The following is a 21,726-nucleotide window of genomic DNA, read 5'->3' as shown; positions in this document are numbered from 1 at the left end:
CCTCGCCGGCCGCCCTGCCCGCCCGGGGGTCTGCGGCCCCGCGCAGGCCTCGTTTCCAGCCGCTTCTCTGTAAGTCGCGGGAAGATGTTTTCCTGAATTCTGTTTACAGATGGATAATTTATATTTTCTATTTCACTAGCGATGTCGAGGGGAAACCTTCCAGGCTGTCACGGGGGTGTCGGCAGTGGAGGCCGGGGGCACGGGGGGCGGCCGGGGCACGGGTTCTCCCTCCATCTCCCGCTGCACTGTGGCTACCACCAAGGCGGCTGGTGGTAGTGTTGGCTACTGGCTCTGGAGTGTGGGGAGAGAGGGGCCGCAGGGCATTTGCAGAATTTACTAGTCAGGACCAGGATCCAGAGGTGCAAACAAATGCTCCCGGGTTCCGGAGGTCAGGATCAGCTGCTGTCACCTCAAGACAAGAGGGTCAGGCTCTGGAAACAGGGAGGGCAGTGTCACAGGGCATCCGTCGTCCAGCCATCCTGTTTGCCTAATCCTGCTTAAGCAAAGCCCGGCTCCGGCGGGGTGTGGGTCCGTGTTCAGAGCCTCGCTGACCCACTCGTGTTAATTGCCCTGCAGGGTTAAGGGCCCGATAGGGCAGCGTTAAGGGACAGATTACAGTTTCGAACCCAGAAAGACAAGAGTGCGGATGCCCCCAGGTGTAGCTGTGTTTCATCATGCTGTAAAAATGATTGATCGGTTTAAAGCAAAGATATATTCTTTTTAAACTTTGAACTCTGCTGGATATGTTTAAGCGTATTTAGAAAAGAAAAATAATGTCGCATACTAATTGAAATGCGACCCACTGAGAGATTTTATAAAGCAAGTGTTTTGTTTTAAAATTCACGTGGTGTGTTGTTAAGGTTTGTCAGGATCTGATGTTTGTTTCAGGAGGATTGGTCCCATAAAGCTGCTTGTGTTCAGGTCAGCAGGAAAGTCGTGGAATTGCACCAAAGGAACTAGAGGTGACAAGAGTTGAATCCATAATTTTAGTCCGCATCCCAAGCAACACTTTCAGTTTTATTTCTGTTAACAGTTTAATTGAGTTTCCTTTGTTAAGGTAGCAATGCAGGACCCTGCTTTCTGAAAAACAAAATGCTCCAAATTTTTCATAATAATTTCAGTAAGTGGCAGATTTCACAAAGCTGGCTAAATTTAGTTAGACAAATTGAAGAAAGTCATATCTTGCCATATAAAATATATCAATAAAAATTACAGAGCATGCTGACTTCTGCTTTCAAAGATATGTTTTAAATTATATTAGCAGCAAACATAGTATTTTCCTTTTTTAGCTTGCTTTTTCAGGAGTTCAGCTGAATACAGGTTGTGCTGGTGCCAAATCTGGGTGCTAATTTTCCAGGATTTAGGCGTGTATGCGTTTGCAGGAGAGGGACCTCTACAAATACGACTTCTGAGAGTGGTAAAACCGATGTCAGTGTGATCTTCCGATTATGAAGGGCTGTAAGATCAGGCCTTTAACGTTTTGGATCTTCTGTAGAATGTTTAGGAATGAAATGTGATTTTTAACTGCATTTTTGTGTTCCTCAGAAGGGTTAAGTGTCCCAAACAGCTTGAGTAATGTGGAGTTCCCATAGAACCTTTTGAGTTTGGTGGGAATTGAGAGCCCTTTTGTCTCCTGAGGCTCTGGTTCAGTCAGAGTAATTAAACTTACAAATTCTGGGAGAAAAAAAAAGGTCTGGAAACTTGATGGGAAAAGAGTATTTCATTTAATTTCTCTAGATCACTGTTTCTGATTTAATGGAAATAACAGCAAGACTACTTTCTGTAGTATTGGTAACTTGGTTTTAATTTCCCAGTCAGTTTTGTAATCCCTGTGTTTTTAAGAGAAACAGGATAATAAAGAAATGTACTGTGAGCATCTACTGAGTATTTCACATTTTAGAATATTAAGGCCCTGATCTTTTAATAAAGTAATCCTATATGTTGCTAGTACACATTTATAAAGCTAGAATTGCAGAACTAGCGTCTTAAAATGTTCATGATTAAAGCATATTAAGTGGTGTATTTGATAGAGAAAGCCCAAGTGTCTTTTAGTTAAACTTTTTTTTTTTTTTAATAAGAGCCTTAATACTGGAGAGAAGGAAAAGGACTTGTCTCCGTTTGAAAGCACTTTGAAATCTGGTGGAAATATAGCCAAACATCTTTTTATTTATGTGTTGTAGCTTTCCAAAACATTTTTTGCTTGGCCTTTTTTACCCAAATAGTGAACCAACGAGTGTTGTGTAGAATGGTGAAAACGCTCGGAGAAAAAAATAGTTTCTATGCGTTTTAGATGAACTGATGCTGCAACTTTGCTTATAAAGATTTAACAAGATTTCCCATTTACTGTTTTAATGGCTTTAGAAATGCGAACGGTGCTAAAACCATTTTTAACAGTGAATAGCTGTAATTCTAGAACTTCAAAATTATTTTCCAGTGAATGGCAATTTTCATTGTGGTTTGATTTATGCAACATCTGCAGGTCTCTAATCATTTAAAAATCTCCTTATAGCAACTGTGGCTTAAACTCTTTAAATTTGGAATACCTAAATGGATGTACATGCATCAAGTACACTGGCAAGTTATTGTTTTATCTATTTTTTTAATCTTGACTTAGGTGAAATTACTGTTGCTCTTGGTTGAAAATTTGTAGGCAGAATTGGGCTATGGCTTTATAATACTGTTCAGATACTACTGCTCTTTTCTTTTTATTTGTAGCCCCATTTGTCAGACAATAAATCTGAATGTTAAACCTTTTGAGGGTGTAGCATAGCAGAAGGGTGTTTCACAAAACAGAGACTCCTGAGCTTTCAAGCAGTAAAGCTTATCCTCAACATGAAATTTTGTGGGTAACTTTATGGGCTTGAACTTGGTCACAGATTATCAATGATATATGTGCAAGTCCAATAAAAGACATAGTCTTCCAGAAGCATTTATAAACACCCACTTTTTAAAGCCTGGAAAGGTAAGGTTGTGCCCAGTCAGCTTTGACTAGAGAATGCTATTTATGAAGCCTGTGGAAGAAGTTTGAGATGTTTTAATAGAAACTTGTCAGTAGTATATGCCAAAGCTGCACTGCTTTGATTACACATTTTCACTTCTATCATGTTAATTTATTTCCAGGCAAGATTTATTCAGATTTCCAAAAACATGTTCAGTTGCAATGACCGTGAGTATTTTTTCCACTGGCAGCGTTCATGTACAGTTTCCAATCCTTTAGATTTCAGTCTGATGCTATCTACATGTGGCTTGCTAGAAGCGGTGTGATAAATGGCAATGAAATAAAAATCCCAAATGATAATTATATACTATTTGCATAAATGATGGCTTTGAGGAGAAAAACTTGTGTTGAAGAAGATAATTTTCAAGTTGGCGGGACATCAATCATTTTAACGGGAGCAAGAGCAAAACAACTTTTTAAAATCACATTTCTAAAGAATATAGTTCCACAAAATGAACTTTCACAGGCACAGTAAAATATTTGAAAATCTTCAAGTCAACCTGTTTCTGGAAAAAATGTCAGCTCTTTGCATTTTTATTTGCATGAATAGAACCCGTGCCACCTTCCTTTCCAAGCGATTCTAGAATGGTTTAGGCAAGGCAGTAATCCTTAGGTCACATACTTCACTTTTAAGTGAATTATTCATTGCTTATGTCTCTGCAGATGTGAAAATGTCTGTCATTTATTGTGCAAAGTGGTAGCTTTATGAACTGTGCCATGTTATTTTATGTGCAATATAATGATACTTTATGCAGTGAGTCAAATTGTACTGTGTGTCTGATATACATTGGTGTTCGCTGCTTCACACTTAAACTGCTAGGTTTTTTGCATGTGATTCCATGCCTTTCGTGGCAATATTTTTTGAAACCTGCTCTAATTATTAGAAATTCTAACAGGAATCAAAACAATTAAGTGACTGTAAACAGAATTTCAGCTAGCTAAACATATTACTATTTATTAGCATAAAACCAGTAACTGAAACTCTCGTACTTATTTTCAATAAATGTACATTATTTCAGGTAAATTAATTTTTTTTTTCTCCTTTTACCATTTGCAAGTGACTTTTTGATGTGAATGTGTGTGCCTCGGTATCTCAGTAAACAACAGAAGAAGTGCACACTCTTTGTTGTTTCAGCGTATGTGAGGGAAAAATGTATCACTTGAATGAACAAATGTCTGTTCATGCAAAAGCATGATCTCTTTACAGATACATGAAACATTTTTCCATAGCGCCAACAGGTAAACATCTGCTAATTCTATATTTTAATGTAACCTACAGAAATACTTAGAATCTGCTTTTTAACGTATGATTAAATATATATTGAAATTTTTATGTGCCTTTCAACATTTCCTAGGAAGAAATCTCATGTGTTCCTTAGCTCTCTCACCAAAAGTCCAATAATGGCTTTGTCATTAAAATGAAATTTATACTAAAAAAAAAAAAAAAAAATTCTAATTCCTGATACATTTTCAGCTGTGCCAGAAACCCTGTGTCTGTAGCAGCTGGAAGAATTTGGTAATATTTTCCCATATTACATTGAAAGAAGTTACAACCAGAAATATGTCTTCCTGGTACACCTCTACAATAATGTAGTTAAGTAACAAAACCAACTGTGACTGTAGTTACTATAACAGTATATATTTATTGTATATATTCACCTCTTACACAGATATTCTAAATATATATTCTACCTGAAATCAGAAGTTCTAGTTTTTTATGAAATCTATTTGTGGAGACATGGTCTTTTCAGCTTTTACTGTTATTTATCTGATGCTGCATAATGCATATCATTAAAACTTTTGGATGGATTTAATCTGTCTGCACAGTTTGTATCATGAGATGAAAGTGCTCACTATAAGGAATATCTGAAGAAAATGACTTTCACCTTCCAATTGTACTGCATGGCTTTTGGCAAATCGTCAATAATTCTGTTTCCTGTACGCACTTCATGTGTACGTGTTCTGAATATATGAAAGGATTACTTACTGAAATGAAAATATTTTTGAGCACTGAAATTAAGGTTTTTCAAACATAAATAGTTTAAGGTAGGAAGTAAAGGTAGTCATTTTTGCTGTAAAATAAATAAAAAATTAGCCTTATGTAGAGCTGATCAGTATTTTTTTTTTAAATGGAAGATGGTGACATTTTTCAAAATGAAACATGTTCAGGGAAACATACCTGTTTCAATAGGAAGGTTTTCTCAGGTTCAGCTTATATGAGAGAATAGCCCTAGAACAGTTAAATGGTAAGAGTTCTTCCTTAAATCAGTGTGTGGACTTGAATGTAGGTCTTCCATGATCAAAGTGAATACTGAGCTATAAAATCATTGGCTATTGGTTGGACTCCTTCTTTATCCAACTTCTAAATATGACTTTTAAATTATTTTACAGAGAGGTTTTTTGACCCTGGATTTTCCTGTCTTTTATGAATATCTTCTTCATTCAGCTATCCTGGCTTTTGTTTGAACTTTCTGTTGTTGAGAAAGGTCTGATTTTATTTTTATGCAACATAGATTATTTTACATGACATTATTTGGGGGGGGGGGAGGCAGGAAAACTGTTTTCCTTTCAATTTTAGTTTTTTAATATTAAACAATAGCATGCAGAATAAAAATGTGCTTGAAATAACACATGCACTAGCAATTCCAAAGAATATAGCTAAGAAATGTGTCAAATGTGAGATGTGCTTTTTAAAAACGTATGTGCTTTGATTTAGTAAGGCAGGGAAAAAGTCCTAGTCTCCAGTGCAAGTCTATTAATACCAGGGATTTCTTTCTATGCAATATTGTGGTGCACCTGTTTTTTTAGGGATTAACTTGATCGGGATAGTTATTGTATTGGTGTGTTGTGTATATAATATTCTGTTAAGTGTCATTAAGGAAACTGTATGTCTTTAATAGTGTTATATCTTTAGGCTCTTTTTTGCCCAATCTGACTTTAATAAATCATAATCATATTCCTTTGAATAACAGTAACAAGACAATATTTCATAAAATTGCATAAGGAAGTTTCATGCATTATACTTTACTCTTTATCACCTTCTAGGACAAAAAGTTGTGTTACTACTGTGAGTTTTAAAATTTTTGTATCTCTCTATCTTAAAAATAAGCCAAATTGTACTATACTTTTAAACTCAAAAAGCTAAAATATATGTTTTTAAAGCTGATCACAAATAGTAAAACTAAAATTGGTTGGGATTACTCGTGAGTCCAGTTTCTAAACTGTGGTATAACAAACATCTGTGTACATCCTGTAACTGGCTTCATGGAGGTGCACCCTGACATGAAGTTCAGGCATTTTAAGGTTGATACAAAATGAGCTCTAGCTGGGTGCAAAACCTACCTGCAGCTGGACATGAATCCATGTTGTAACGCAGGAAAATTGACTGCTGTGACAGAAAATTACTGTTCTTGGAATGGTTTAAACAAACATAACTCCTCCTGTATAGTGTTACACAAATTAGTTCTCCCTGTAATGGAGATGCTGTCTGTTGAAGACAGTGTTCCTTAACATGCAAATTTTTATTACTGTTTCTTTGATTTACCTTGACTTTGTTTAAAAAAAAAAAAAAAAGTTGTTTGTTAACTATGTACTTAACTGGTAAATTACTTTTGGTTGTAGTTTCTTCTGCAATGTTTATATTTCACCAAGTAATGTTTGTTTCTAATGTTGGTAAAAGTAATGTAATATCACCAAAAGTTCAAGATCAATGTTTTCTAATAATGCCTTGTAATTTACCTAGCCTTACAGTATTTCGGACAATTTTCCACCAAAACCGCATCTAGTCACTGGTTGTCACAATTATGAAAAATCTATATTTATAAACCTGTAGCTTCTAACTGTCATTAAAGATTAATGATACAAATTGTGAGCAAGTGGTGAATATAAACCTCTTTTTTAAACTGACAAACCATGAGTTCTTTTTTGTTGAGGATCTGAAACAATTATGTTCCAATTCATCCATAGTGCATGTATGAAGACATGTTGTGATGTACCTGCACATCTGAAGACAAATATCTAATATTTGGGCCAGATTTTCCAGCCAACTTGTCTTCAGGCAGCCTCCGTTAAGAGGGCTCTCTATGGAAGCTGCAGTATGCTGAGTGATGTTGGTAATCTGGTCTTCTGAAGTGTAACCGTCTTTCAAGAAGATAGGCTGAGATTATCGGTGGGCATAAACGTATGTAGCTGTCTTTATAGTCTTGTGTTGTTAACACCGTTTCAGACATAGTTTAGCAGTCTGTCGTTCAGAAAGGGATGCCTGTACTTCAGCTGTTCGTGACTTTACTCCTTCCTGGCTTTGCATCGTTACGGTCACTAGTAACACTTGAAACATCCTCAAGTGCAATTCAACATTTAACTGCCAAAAGCCTGTGCTAGGTGCTAGAAAGTACAGAAACACCAGTCTTTCAGGAGAGGAGGGAGTGGCTTTCATAGAGGGAAGAGATGAGAAAAGAATGTGATTTTTATGAAAAGAACTGTGATTTTCATTTAAAAAAACAAAACAACAGTTTAAATTTTTCAGTGCTGAAGGACTAGGAGGAAGGTTTCTAAGCCCCATGTATATTCAGCAGTAACTGCAGCCAAGCTCTTTCTTTAACCAGCACATGCCTCTTCCTCCGGTGGCGATGCAGAATTGAGGCTATCTAGGTATTAGCTAAATGAATCATAAGGACTCTTCCAAATATTCTTTCTCTGTTAGTTGCTGAGTTCAAAATATCTGTTTCTTGAATTGTTATAATGCACTAGTTTTCACGGTCTTTCACTGTAGACAGCATCTTATCTTACAATGCCAAGAACAGTTTTCAGCTTTTCTTTAACGAACACTTTTTAAGCCTTCTTTATAATACAGATAAAAGCCGTATAGCCATAAGGAGAAAAAATGTTACATGTTTGTTCTCATGTAATTAGTAAAACTTATTTTTCTGTACTCTTTCAGAAACATCTGCTTAGTTGTTGCTTATTAATAATAATAAATAATAATATTTTCATGTGTTTCTTTGGAAGAGCAAAGTAATTAAAATGTAGCCCCAGATTTAAGTTTGTTTCCAGAGGGAATGTTTTCTGATTTTACGTCTATCTAATCTTTTTGTTCAAGTAAAAAAGAACTTCTAGCTCACATAAATTGCAGAATCCAGAACTGTTTTCTTAAGGTGCCATTATATAAATATTAGACTGTAATAATTAGAATAATAGAGTATAATTTCCCTTTTCTTTTTCCTGAGGCATATGCTTTGAATTTAAAACTGCTGTTATGCTTGAGTGATCCTGAAGTAATGAGATTACATTTTTGGGTGAAGATTATGATGAAGTCATAGTGCTGTAAAATGAAAAAAAAAGAATAGTTTTACATTGTTCTTTAGTCTTGGATTAATTTTTCTTTTTTTTCACTCTTACATGGGACAAAATATGCTTACAGTAATTCATCTGACAATCAGAATTACATACAGTAGAGTCTTATTAATAACAAGTGTTAAAATGTATGAAGTATTCCTATAGTAGTACTACTAATAATGAGAATAACAATCCCTATTTCTTAACGCCCTTCTCTGGGCACTTCTTGGAATCTACCAACAATTTTTGCTCTGACTGATGAGCTGAACTGGCCCAGGGGATGTACTGAATGCCGTGGCTGTCTCGAATGGGGGAGCCTCTCTCAGCGGCAGAGGTGGCAAGAGTGAGGAGGATCAGGTACAGAGAGAAGGGAGGGAGAGAGCAAGAGCCTGGTCTTTCAGCAGCGGGGAGCACCAGGGAGCAGCTCAGGTTCTCATGCAACCTCATCCCAAGAGCTCGTGCTGTTGTCATAAGCTAGAGCCATGGTGGTTCCCAACCTTTTTTTGACCTCAGGATGACTGCCTCTTCTTCCTTGCAACTCTCCGTGTATACAGGGGCAGGCAGAAAGGAGAAATAAGGGTTGTCTGTGCTACCTCTAAAGAGTGGCCCTTTGCAAGACTGTATTAGATTCCCTATTAGAAATACTACTTTAGATCACATAGAAGCAGGGGCATGCATTAAAGGACCATGTTGTCCTTCAGTTACTCTTTGAACCTATGGAAGATATGGGAAGTAGACAAAAAAATTCCTATCAAGGTTTTGAATGGCTGAATTCTCTTCTTTGTTGTCTAACACATTTACCAGGCCAACCTGATGTAAGAAATGCCCCTTAGTCTAATAGAAAGCTGCAAAAATGTTTCAGTTGTAGATGAGGATGATACATTGCAGAAAAAAAAAAGAGCCGTGCAATGGTGATATTACACCAGTTTTATCGCTGGCTTTGCCTTACCTGTTGTGACACAAGGGAGGGGTTGTCAGAACTGACAGGAGTTGCCAAGAATACTTAATTCTCTGTCATTTTCTCTTGATCCAGACCCATGCAGCGAAGAAGGGAGAGGGGTGATGGCTGAAAAACAGAAGTACTCTTGAGTCCTAAGAAGTGCAGACTCATCCTCCTATCTTGTGGATTGATTTCCATGGTTAGAGAAAGGTACAAGTGCTGTACCTCCATTAAAATACATCTCTAAGCAAAATACATTCAATAGCATAAATAATTAAACACTATAAACGAATGACAAATAAAACTGTAATAGCAGAGGCGGTAGGACACTTGTACTGCATTAAAATAGATCAGGTCTGAAGTGACTGAATTATGCTTTGTCAGGAAGAGAGGGATATCAATACTGTGAGGCAAACTCTAACCAATCCAGATACCACAGACTAAATTCTCCTGCCAAGGACTGTTCCTCTAAGACTGTGTCTCAAGTAGTGTGTGGAGAAAATTACATTGAGGACACTCCTAAGCTGCTCTCAAAATTTGTCTGTGCCATCTGCAGCATATCTTGCTGGTAATTTACACTGATGGACGTTGCTCAAGAGTCTTTTAATATTGTCTTACATCCATGAGGTCATATTCCCTGGAAATGGCTTGCCAAAGGATGTTCAGTTTTCCATCAGTCCAGTCACATTTCACCACATTAAATCACGTTTGTCTGTAGAAATGGCACTGTGGTACGTAGGTGACTTTTGCAGTCTCTCTGAGCCCGATGCAGCTTCATTAATGTAAAAGCAGTTTATCTGTGGCTTTGGTGGAAGAACCTCAATCTCTCTCTGCTATTGAAAGGCTCCTATTGACGTAATGGCTGGCATCACGTTTGGAACTTGGTAAAATTTTAGACTGTCCATGCACACCCCTTCCTCACCAGGCCAAATTTTAGGCGTGCTGCAAGAAGGGGGAAGAGGAGACTGGGGGAGAAGAAAGATGGTAAGATGATGGGTACAATAAAATAAGGTTTAAGTTAATAATTCCTTTGTTACATATAGTGCTGTGAGAAGTGGGTTTTTTTTAAACATTTTCAATGAAGCAAGATGTGCTTAATATTTTTTCTGATCTTGAAGTTGACCTCGGAAAGTGAATTACACCGAAGCTGAGGTGTCAGTGCAGTACCTTTTAGCGGCTAAGCAGCTGAACTAGACAGGCTGACTGACCGCTCTTCCTCACCTTGCCCCTGTGTTACTGTCCTTAACGTTTCGAGTGCCACCGTGTGGTGAAATTATGCAATAACTTCTTTTTTAATTTGCAATTATTTGGTGCCACCGTGTGGTGAAATTATGCAATAATTTCTTTTTTAATTTGCAGTTATTTAAATTGGCACGTCACCATTTATCAACCTGGAGCATTCCACCCACTGGTGAACTCGTGTTATTAATTACGCACACTTCTTAGGTTTTCTTTCTCTTCTCCAAAATATGCAGTGCAGGAGGTGCAATTTCCTTGGCCTCTTGCTGTGTGATGTCTCCCAACATCACAACAGAAAAGTCTCACGTGCTCAGTTGAGGAGCTGAGGCTCATTCTGGATTGATTTATTGGTAGAGGCCTGTTTATTCACGTGACTAGGCTGATGTGAAGATAGACGTTATGTCCTTCATGTGTCAGTTTGGCGTATTAAAACTCTGTGATGGGAGCCATTACTACAGGAAGATTGCAAATTCCCAGTCTGTCAGTATGAAGAAACAGGAAAGAGGATCCTTATCCACAGGACATCAACTGCCTGGAGACACCAGTTAAGGGGGCATTAGAAACTGAGATCTGCCCACCAGAGCTGCTTAGGTAATTGTGTTACTGCTAATTTAACGACAGTGAAGTTGACATTGCCCTTACTTTATGTTCATCAAAATACCAAGTGTTATTCTTTATGTATTTTTTTGTTGCTTGAGTTTTACACCATTGATTCTTTTTCCCTCTGATCAGAAGTAACAATTACATGATTTGTGTTTATATATATATGATGGGTCAAGATTCACAAGGAGAGGCAGCACTTCATTGGTTGAAAACCAGACAAAATTTTAGGTATGCAATCTTTTCAGGACTAATGTTGATAAAAATCTTCAAAACTAGACATCGCTTGAAAAAACATAATTTGCCATAAAGCCGGTCTCTCTACTGAGTCTATAATGTTTAGCATCCAGTAATTACGAGTGTTAAGTTCTTAAGCTCAGGATCAAGACTTAAGAGGTCACAGATAAAGTGGTTATTTTGTAAAAAATAATTTCCTTTATTCATTTTCTGTAGGAGCACACACTGGTGAACAAGTTCAATGTTTTCTCCTGATTTATACAAAAGCATTTAAAATTGTGTCATAGACCAAAGCTAATACACATTCATTGCGTCTTTTATTTTGACGAAAGGCATTCTTTGTGGATTCATGCCAGCAAGTTTCGCGTTCATGCTCTTCCAGAGGCTGGCTCCAACCTGTGTATGGTGGTCTGCCTGAGGCTTCCTGCTGCTGCTGAATGTAGTGAAGTTACGGGATTATTCGAAAGCTAGGAGCTCTGCTTGCGTAGCATACATCAAACAAGGAAGAATACATTCTTCTGGCAGCATAGTTCAGATAGTTGAGTGGATTGTAGAAAGATATAAAAATATTTGCTCCAATAGCCATCCTTTGGCCTAAATAGCTGCAGAACACCAGAGCTCTCAGCATAAACCACACAAGAAAAGCACCTAAATATTGTTGTTCCCATTTTAAGAGGAATTGGGAAATTTAAAAAATCACTTCAAGGTCATATAAAACCCTAAAAGGACTAAGGATAGAGAGGTTCCTGGTCCTCCTCTTTAAGCAAAGGAACATCCATTCTCCAACTGTACACCATGAAAGAAAGGTTGAATTCTGTTTCAGATGGTTTCTCAAGAAAGTTGTCATTTATCCATACTCATGTATAACCTTATAAACACTGCTAACACACAGATGAGGGCAAAGCTTGAGGAAGAGATCAGATTTGCCAGTTTTTACTATTCCCCAGGTTCCTTAGGGGATTACAGAAATGACTATTTCATGATCAAAAGGAAAGAATATAAACTTTTTAAGGAAAAAATTGTATAAAAATGCATTATAATGCTCTGGACTAACCTTTAAAGGGAGATCCACAAGGGTCGTATATTACATGGCAATGAATGAAGGGCCTATTACTCTCCAGTATAAAGTTGAAAAAAAAGAGAGTGGACGAAACAGTATCAAATGGAAACATTTTCATGCATTCCTATCTCCATTTGCCCGCATTCATTCTACTTCGAAACAAACTTTCTCTTTCCCTTTGGAAAGTGCACAGGGAGGTTGAAGACCCAAACTGGCATGGGAAGTCTGTAAGGGGCCAGGGCCAGGCTCAAGCTCCCAGCTCTCTGGCATGTTGTCACGATAAATACCGCATGATACTGTGCGTGGTAAGTACTGACAGTTTTCAAGGCATTTACACTAGGTTCACTGGAGCCTTTTGTTTATCAGCCACTGCCAAGTTAGGGCTGCCGTGGAACAGTCAAACCCATTGTTTATCAGCCACTGCCAAGTTAGGGCTCCCGTGGAACAGTCAAACCCGCTCTTTCCTCAGTCACTTTGCAGTTTAACTCCTATGGAGAAGATAGTTTTATCTTAAATACACAGTAGAGTCTCTTGGCAGGGCTTTTATCTGTGACTGGTGTAGGAAAAATTAGCTCCTAGGATCTAGAAAAACCCACCAATTACTTTGACATCCCTTCAGATCTTAAAAGAAAGACCTACATTTTTATACACTAGAAAGGTTTCTGTATAACCTGCAGTGTGTTTCTGCCCTTTAGAAGGGCTGTGCTTTTGAAAGTAACTTCCAAAGGAATATGAATTTTGCCTTTGTCATCTTCATCTTATAGGGATTAAACGTCCCCCTGCTTCCCCTTAGATCAACTTACAGATACTTGGTTTTTGCTCCTGTTTTGTGCTTAGCTTCTAATCACTATTTTAAAATTGTAGAAAAAAGTTTTAGATGAAAACTCTGCTGTACTATTATGTTTTCCTAAAGTGCAGGTCTGTACAACTCAACCTTACCCTTAGATGTCACATCAACTTTGAGTGCACTTTTATGGATTTGTTAAATATTAAGTCTAATGGAATCAGCTGCTTTAGTTTACTGTTTTGCAAAGTGAAAGTTTTAGTTTCATTCCTGTGATGTCATTACAGCAGTGTGCCTACGTGATCTCAGAGGCAGACACAGATAGATACATTATATCTCAAACTATTACTGATCACACAATTTTCAAAAGTATCTAACTCTTCTGAAATCACCACAATTGCTAAGCACAAGATGTAGAATTCCTTAATTACTTGACATAGTTAGTGTTTACCAGGCAAAAAAAATACAGCCTAAACAATCCACTCCAGAACCTTGATAAACTATCATTGCATGAGTTTTGCATACTAAGAAAGCATAAAAAACAGAAGACAAGGACCATACCCTTCTGCCTCAAAGGCAGAACTATTTGATTACATAGTAAAATGAAGAAGGAAAACATAAAGGATTAATAAATTCTGTAATGAAGTAAAAATCATGCAAAGAGGTAGCTGATATGGTTTCTCCTTTTTTGGTATCATCTTTGCAACTATAATTAGGAAAAATATTAGGAAGTTAGGGAGGGACTGCTTTTCAGTATCTTGGGAGCAACAGAAAAGTATTTCAGGGAAAGCTGTAGTCCAGGTTACGAGAACAGTCACGTGCCTACAACAGAATTACCATATTAAGGCTGTTACTAAATTTGATTGTCAGATGAATCGTGGGAAGTATATATTTTAGCAAATAAATTTTGTTCACCAAAATATCATAGATAACATCCTGAAGTTACATAAATCAGATAATCTAGAATAAAAAACCCTCACAGGTATGCAGATGTTAAACATTTTTATCACTGCAATTATTTATGGCCTGTGTATGTGATCATAAGTGGTATTTTTCAGGTTGCCAAAACTGGATATTCTCTACTTCACTCATTGATGACAAACTACACTGAAATATTTTATATGGATTTATTTCATTATTCCAGTTCACTCCTCAATGGATTTTATGTATTTCTCATAGGCATCTTCATTCATCAGTTCATCAAGTTCAGCAGGGTTTTCCACAGTCATCTTGATAAGCCAACCTGTAGTTAGGAAATTAAAAAGAAAAACGGTTGCTAGTATCCTACAAGAAAGATTCATTCACATTACTGCCCTAGAAAGGTACTCCCAGTAGGCACACAAGCCCTGTAACACTGGTAGAATCAACAGGACTTCTTGTGCAGGCAAAACAATGTTTCAATACTTTAAAAACTACACAAACAACCTGTCCTAAGAAATGGCCTTTTGAGTCAGACCAGCTATCTAATTTAGTACTGCCTCCGACAGTGGCATTAAGGACACGCTGTCTACAAAGAGTAAAAGAGCCTGACCTCTCAGTATCATGAGTATTAAAAGAGCCTGACCTCTCAGTATCATGAGCCGTCACAAGATCAAAAAAGAGAAATGCAATCAAGGGAAAGAGATTTAAATTCAACCACAGCCTATGTCTGAAAAGAATACATTGTAAAGTAGCTGTCAGCAAAGACAAGACTACGATAATACTTTCACATTAAATTTTATTGGGCTTGAACTATATTCAATATATTCCATTTAAGCCTCCATACCATTGAACTGGAAGAACTAGGAATTGCAGAGCCATTTGTGATAGCAAGAATCCAGGTGGTATTCATTATTGAAAGATAAAAATGAGATCTTACCATCTTGATAACAAGATTTATTGACAAGCCCTGGATTATCTGCAAGGGCAGCATTAATCTCAGTCACTTCTCCCGAGAGAGGAGAGTAGAGTTCACTAGCAGCTTTCACACTTTCCAAAGCTCCAAACTCATCTGAAACGCAGAACATGATTGAACGCTTTTAAGAGGAAAATAGAAAGCGCTTTAGTTTTTTAGTCAAGACGTTCTGGTGATGACCTAGCCATTGAAAAAGCATCTTGATCTTGAGCAAGGAAAACTGTCAAAGAGATTGAAGTCACCAACTTTATGACAACGATCAGCAGTATTAAATTCAATGTTTATGCTCCCAAATTATTCTGGGGAACCTGCATAACACTAGCTAGCTGGCTACTACAGAAGGCACAGAAGTTTCTTACATTTGGCTAATCCTTTGGCTAAAGCCCTACAGCATATGATATGATAAAGGCTTAGAAGAAACCACATCCAGCTCTTGCTGCAAGAGACCTAAATATGCATTCTATCTACAATTTAAAGCTTTTTATACATAATTTGGTTACAAAATAGACACATCCACAATTTCAGGAATCCCAGTTTTTCTTCAGAAACACTATCAAGTGTTACGTTTGCACTCATTGGAAAACACACATTAGTATTCAGAAGCACCACACTGGAATCACCCAGCCGCTCCTCCCTTTTTTCTATTTTGTAGGCAGTTATGGAAATGGTGCCTGGAGCAATGTTAGTCCAGAGTAACTCTAAGCCACAAGCAAACGAGACAGAGCCTGGAGGAACACAGAGCTGTCAGAAGAGTAGATAGGCATCAGCACAAGGAATCAGAGAACAACATGTTCTGGGAAAGCTTGGAATTAGACTAGGGCCAGAACGGGTAGAAAAGAGACGAACTAAATGGAAATGAAATTCCTTTAGATAACACAAAACTACAAGTTGGTTAATTAAAACCCTAAACAGAAAGATCTTTTGTCTAACATTCACCATTCAATGCAATGTAATAGATTTGGCCAAAACAGTTCGATACGGACCTATTCCACAAGAAGGATGGCAAAAGAAAGGCCTGCTACTTTACCTCAGTAAATCCACATTCTTGTTCTGCAATGTCTGAAGCTAATGACAATCTTTTCTTCATATACTAGCGAGACAGCTCTCCAGGTTAATACAGAAATAGGCTTTTCCTTTTTACCTGTTAACACTCACTCTTCTTTAACATGGAAAATTACGTAACTGAATGTTTAAGAATGTAACAATTTGTACATTGCTAATGAGCAAAAATCTATGATTACAGTTGATACCCAAAAATTACTGAGTCTGTATATTCATAGAAAAATTAGAGCTTGATGTCAATTAGATGTTTCACATCATGCAACTTGTGAAATGCGTAACTGCAGAATTACAAATAAGCCAGCCTAAACACTAGCAAGTCCAAATCAAAGCATAAATATTTTAAAAACAGAGTAGAGATAAAATGATTACAAAAATATATTTCAAATGTTTGATTTTTAAATGAATGTCTTCACAGTTTAATGAGCAGGTATTTTCTGCTACCATGCATGGTCTGACAGTGAGAATTCAAAATTAAAGCTGTCTCTTGTAGAAATACCTGAATTTATTCTGCATCCAGAAGATTTATAATGGTATTAATGAACACAAAGATTACTTCATAAAATTCATCTTTGCAAAGGGATAGTGGGATAAGTAGAGTAATTCATCAGAAGTTAGAGCTGAAACTTACCATGTTTACTCAATTTTGTCCCAATTTCTGGAAGACTACAGTAAACAACATCTCCTAATGCTTCCTTAAAAGAAAAACAAAAGCATCAAAGCATACATTAAAGAAACTATACATAGCAGAGATCTGATACAGTAACTCTAGAATCACTGTATATAAGTAATCTCTGTCTCTAAATTTAGTTCTCATTCTTTAAGGACTGCATATTTTTCACTTTTTCTTTTTAGACATTTAACTTGAAAAAACTGTTTTGTTATCATGCCCCAAATGCCAAATTATTGTTTATCTATTACAGTATTAATAACCCTCAGGCTGAGTTACAAGGTTTATATACAGATTTCTTCAGGCAGAATGAGAAATAACATCTGCTGATCTTCTTATCATCAGCTAGAGTAACAACAGTTTTAAAGGACAAAGTTCCCAATGATTTGAGGGAATTACCTTTTTGTTACAAAGCACAGAGGATTTACTTCCAGTGCGATTTGAAAGAAAACGCAATGATTCCTCCCCAGAGACACAGACAACTGGAGAGCTGTTAGCATACAGTTTGTCCTTACTGACTTAATAAGGAGCCTTATCACCACAAGAATCAGCTCAGCCAGAATAGGCTTCTGCCTCTTCACTGACAAACGTACCCTACCTCACAAAAGACTAGGGATCGTGTAGAGTATTAGTGTTATTTATAGAAAACTGAGATATGGGAAATGCTGCTTGTCCTAAGAAAATTAATTCCACTTCATTGATAGCTTCTCATATTAGATTCTCTTCAGTTTCACATACAGTGAATCTCTATCCCAAATTTGGCTGTGACTATTCCAAATCAAGTACTTGCATGAGAACAAACCAAAAAAAAACATCCAAAGGAATTTCTATCCTAGAGTAAGAAATATGCCATGTTGTACTTCTATTCACAATTGTTCTTTAGCCAGAGGGACTGCACCGTATTCATGTTCAAGGAAAATTTGGCCTAAAAAGCGCATGATGTCCTCTTCACATAGCCACGAACTTCTCAGGCCTATAAGAACTGAAGTAATAAAGGAAGTTTTTAAATTCTGCTGAACCATTAAGTCTCTCATCAAGTTCAGCTCTCCATAGGCTCAATCTGAAGTGATTAAGAATTTATTAGAATGCTGAAGCAGCATTCACTTCACAAATAATGTGATAGATACAAGTCCAAAAATCGCACTCAGTGTGTAGCATATGTAATTAGAACAATAAAACCCAGTAACTGTCCAAAGAGCAAGGACAAGAGCAGGTACGCATAAATAAATACTGCAGACTTGGGTAAGGGGGGAGAGATCAATACCTGTGCAAAATTGCTGATTCCTACTGTTCCAATGCCATTTTCAACAGATATCCATTCATGCTTGTCTGTGAATTTGCGGGCTAAAAGGAAACAAACTTGATATTTCAGAAATAAGTGACATGTTGCTCACTTAAATACAATAACACATTTGCAGCCTTAAACTGTGGGGGTTTTTTACTGAGGTTAGTTTTGTTTGTTTTTCTTGGAAAATATTTTAAACAGCACATACAATTTACAGAAGCATTTTGTTCTGCTCATGACATGCTTAGTGACACGGTAGAAGCTCACTAGGTGTTCTGCTGAGAGTATTACTAGTTCCTGTGCAATCTTCTAGAGACTGATAAAGTACAGGAGCAAAAGGAGTAGTTCTCCTTCAAACAAAAGTATACATCTGAAGCACATATGGTACTTTACTCAGTTGTGCATTTCTATGATAGCATAGCGGCTTTTCAAGCATATTTAGTGTTTGTTTCTGACAACCACTCTATTATTCCTGGGAAGGCCAGTGTTAGTGACTCGTTAGAAACACTGTCAGCATTGCAGCATCTCATTCAAAGTACTTAAATAGAGCCATCGGTTGAAGTAAAAAACTTGCAACCTAGCTAGCAGAAGTGGCTGATTCCCCTCCCTCCCCCTGACATTTCCTATAGAGTCTATTTCTCCCCAATTAATGTTGTCACAGGTCTTTGTAAAATTAAGGCAAATTAATACAGGGCAAATTAATAAGGCGACTCATACAGGCAACTGTTACTTAAAATAATTTGCTCTCTGTTAATACTGTTACTGTGAGAAGAACGCAGTAGTTATTCTGTATAGTTTTAACAGGGTCTTAAATATATGCTTATTTTAAGTCTTTTCACAGCAATCTTACAATTCTACATATATTTTAGATCTGTAAGATTCAGAGCAGCTTGTGCTAGCTTTTATTAGAAGCAATTCTTTTTATAAAGTCATATGGAGAAACTTCAAAAGAAGTAATTGAAACAACAGGCAACATTTTTCTTGCCAGTGTTTTACCTGGAACTTTTTTACTCTGAGCATTTTCAGCCTGCTTTGTCTGTTTTCTCATTTCCATAGTTTCCCCATAGATACTTTCTCCCCCCCCCCCCCCCCCCCCCTTTTTTTTTTTTTAAATTAATTTATTTTTAATTTTCACTTGTACCTCCTATCCAATCAGGCAAGGGATGTTGCAGAAGCTGGAGAAGATAACTTCTTAAACAGAGCTCCCTGTGTGATTAGTGCCAGAGTAGTACAGCTGGACCTTCCTTTTGAGTTCAAAATTCTCCTCTCAGACTCCTCCTCCAGGCTGGACTCCTTATACCCGCTAGAGAAACTACACTTCTGCAAATACTTGTATATTTTCTAAACTTATACATGAAGAAAACAGAAGTTCTCACTGTAGACCTGCTAAAATCTTTCCACTGTAAGTCAGTCATATTTTAAGCTGTTTCAACTGTAGTGATCGTCTTATGTCTGAACGTGTAAGAGAAGCAAGTCTCAGATAAAATGGTTTGTCTTTGAAGATGGCCTAAGTTTTATAGACCTCAGTAGAGCAATACATGTTTTTGCCAGTACAGTACATGAAAAATTTTGAGTAAAACGCAAATATGAAGTATTTTTCCATGAATTATCACTCAAAAAACCCAGAGAATTTCAGCTAGCATTATTTATATCTACAAAAATCTCTCAGGACACGTTCTAATGAACAGAAGAAATCAAACGTCTTAAATCATTTTAGGTCAAGACATTAAACCCATAGGAATTTCATTGGAAATGAGTAATGAACCATAAGAACGGAGAATGACACAGAATCCCAAACCCAAGCTGAACATTTGTGACATTACATGTCACAAAGAAGCCAACCAATATCATTTTATGTAGGATAATAATATCGTATAAGATTTGTTTATAAAGCAAGGTTTAAAAAAAAAAAAAAAAAAAAAAGAAAGAAAACCAGAAGACTTCCATGATCCGTTTGGAACACACCAGTAAAATGTTCTCAACAGTTAGAAGAGCACATAAGCTTCTTGAAGGACAAAAAAAAGGGAAAAATGAAAAATTCTAACCATGTAACAAAAAACACTACAAATAAAGGTCAAATGAAAAACAGTTAATAAGTAATCTCAAAATTTGAACTTTGAGCTTATGTGATCAGCTCATTAAATAAATCAAATTAAACGAATATGAGATGTCAAAGCATACCCAATCTCTTCTATGAGCATTCTTTTTCAGAAAAGCAGCTAAATTTACTCCAGCTTCGTTCACTTCAACATGACTTTGGTTTCAGCTTAACCAGCACATTCTGAATTCAGACCTTTATTTAGTTTAGCCTGCTTCTATTAAATATTTCATAAATATATACCTGAAAAGTGAAGGAAAACTCACACCTCCACAAAGAGGCGTAGAAAATTTTTCCTCTTTGCCTAAACCAAAAGCATAATTTATGTTATTCCTTCAAGTTATATCTACAGAAAAACAATGGGTATATTAAACAATTAGAATAGTGAAAACAGCTTAGATCTTGACTCAATTTATAAATAATGACTAATAAATGTTATTTCTTTCACTTGCAGCAGAAGGCAGTTAAACAGATAGTCTTTTAACCTATCTGGAAGGAAATTTATGACCTCTTCTTAGTGGCAGTCATTACTTTTATAGCATATTCTCCTCCTCTTCTGTCCCGCCTTTTCAACATTTCTGTTTGCTAGAGTACCACGGATTCTGTTTTTCAGACTTCTGTGGCTAACTGTCATTCAAAGAGAGCTTCGACAGCAGGAGATACTTTCAGAATTAACTACATTAAGTGCAAAATCACACCAAGCACCGATGTGTGCCATCTCCTGCCTTACCACTTCTGTAGCTACACTGCACAGGAGCTGATGAGACAGAGCCAAACTTCTTTAGCCTGAACAAGCCCAAGGCCCTGAAAATCTGGCTCAGGTTTCCTGGCAGCCCACGCCAATCTAACTGCTGGGGCTGCTGCAGGCCTGCCTCCTCCACCCACCCATTTTGGCCCCTTTCTTGTACTGCTGCTGATGCTCCTTGGAGCTATCAACAAGCTGTTTCAGCACGACGATCCCAGGAAAAGCTATCCACTCTTTTTGTCAAGTTTGTTTTCTCCACACTCGGCCCACTCAGTGAAGCCTGCAGCTGCGCCCAGAAGGGGACAGGGCCACTTTGCTGAAAAACTGCTGCATGGAGAGGAGGTTAAAAGTTTTCTGCCAGTTAACAGAGATGAACCAGCTCCTCATGGGAGGAGAAATTGGGAGAGTGTCAGCACCAGGACAAGGGACGGGGGAAACCCGCACTGCCAAAAGCAAGGAGGCATTAATTGTCCCCTGCAGCTATAAGCCCCTGCAAGGCTTCAGCCATCTTGCGAGGCTTTTCCCCGATTCCCATATGGGCAGCCCTGCACCAGCGGGTGGAGATGACCCGTCCGAGACGAGCACAGCCCAGGGGAAGCTGCAGCATCCCGCTCCACCCGGCCGTGCTCTTCCTAGCCGCACGGGCAGCTAAAACACAAGACACGCCTCGCTACGAAGTACTTCTGCACAGCAGGGTCTGGCAGGCGGAGATTCAAACTCCGGGGCTGCTCCGCGCACAGAGCAGGGAGGCCACTCCAGCCCTCACCGGCTGCTGCAGGCGGC

The 21,726-nt window shown here is 37.6% G+C and overlaps 1 protein-coding gene across 1 annotated transcript; it reads right to left on the bottom strand.

The window, feature by feature from the left end:
* Positions 1–14,305: 14,305 nt before the first annotated feature.
* Positions 14,306–19,154, bottom strand: GCSH (glycine cleavage system protein H). Its single transcript, XM_009277339.1, has 5 exons — positions 19,097–19,154; positions 18,080–18,159; positions 16,777–16,840; positions 15,051–15,182; positions 14,306–14,435 (listed from the first exon to the last, which is right to left on the bottom strand). Exons 1-5 carry the CDS (start codon positions 19,152–19,154, stop codon positions 14,338–14,340), a joined length of 432 nt encoding a protein of 143 aa, XP_009275614.1. The 3' UTR covers positions 14,306–14,337.
* Positions 19,155–21,726: the final 2,572 nt, after the last annotated feature.

Source organism: Aptenodytes forsteri, unplaced genomic scaffold, assembly GCF_000699145.1.
Source record: "Aptenodytes forsteri isolate BGI_AS27 unplaced genomic scaffold, ASM69914v1 Scaffold50, whole genome shotgun sequence".
Lineage (NCBI taxonomy): Eukaryota > Metazoa > Chordata > Aves > Sphenisciformes > Spheniscidae > Aptenodytes > Aptenodytes forsteri.
Note: the sequence above shows the minus strand (reverse complement) of the source record. Positions and strands in the feature narration are given on the sequence as shown.

Excerpts from the sequence above, each read along its gene's own strand:
- GCSH (XM_009277339.1), bottom strand. The coding sequence starts at position 19,154 with ATGGAAATGAGAAAACAGACAAAGCAGGCTGAAAATGCTCAGAGTAAA. Across the intron at positions 18,160-19,096 it reads TCAGAGTAAAAAAGTTCCAG|CCCGCAAATTCACAGACAAG; the intron begins GTAAAACACTGG and ends GTTTCCTTTTAG. Across the intron at positions 14,436-15,050 it reads TAAATCTTGTTATCAAGATG|GTTGGCTTATCAAGATGACT; the intron begins GTAAGATCTCAT and ends TCCTAACTACAG.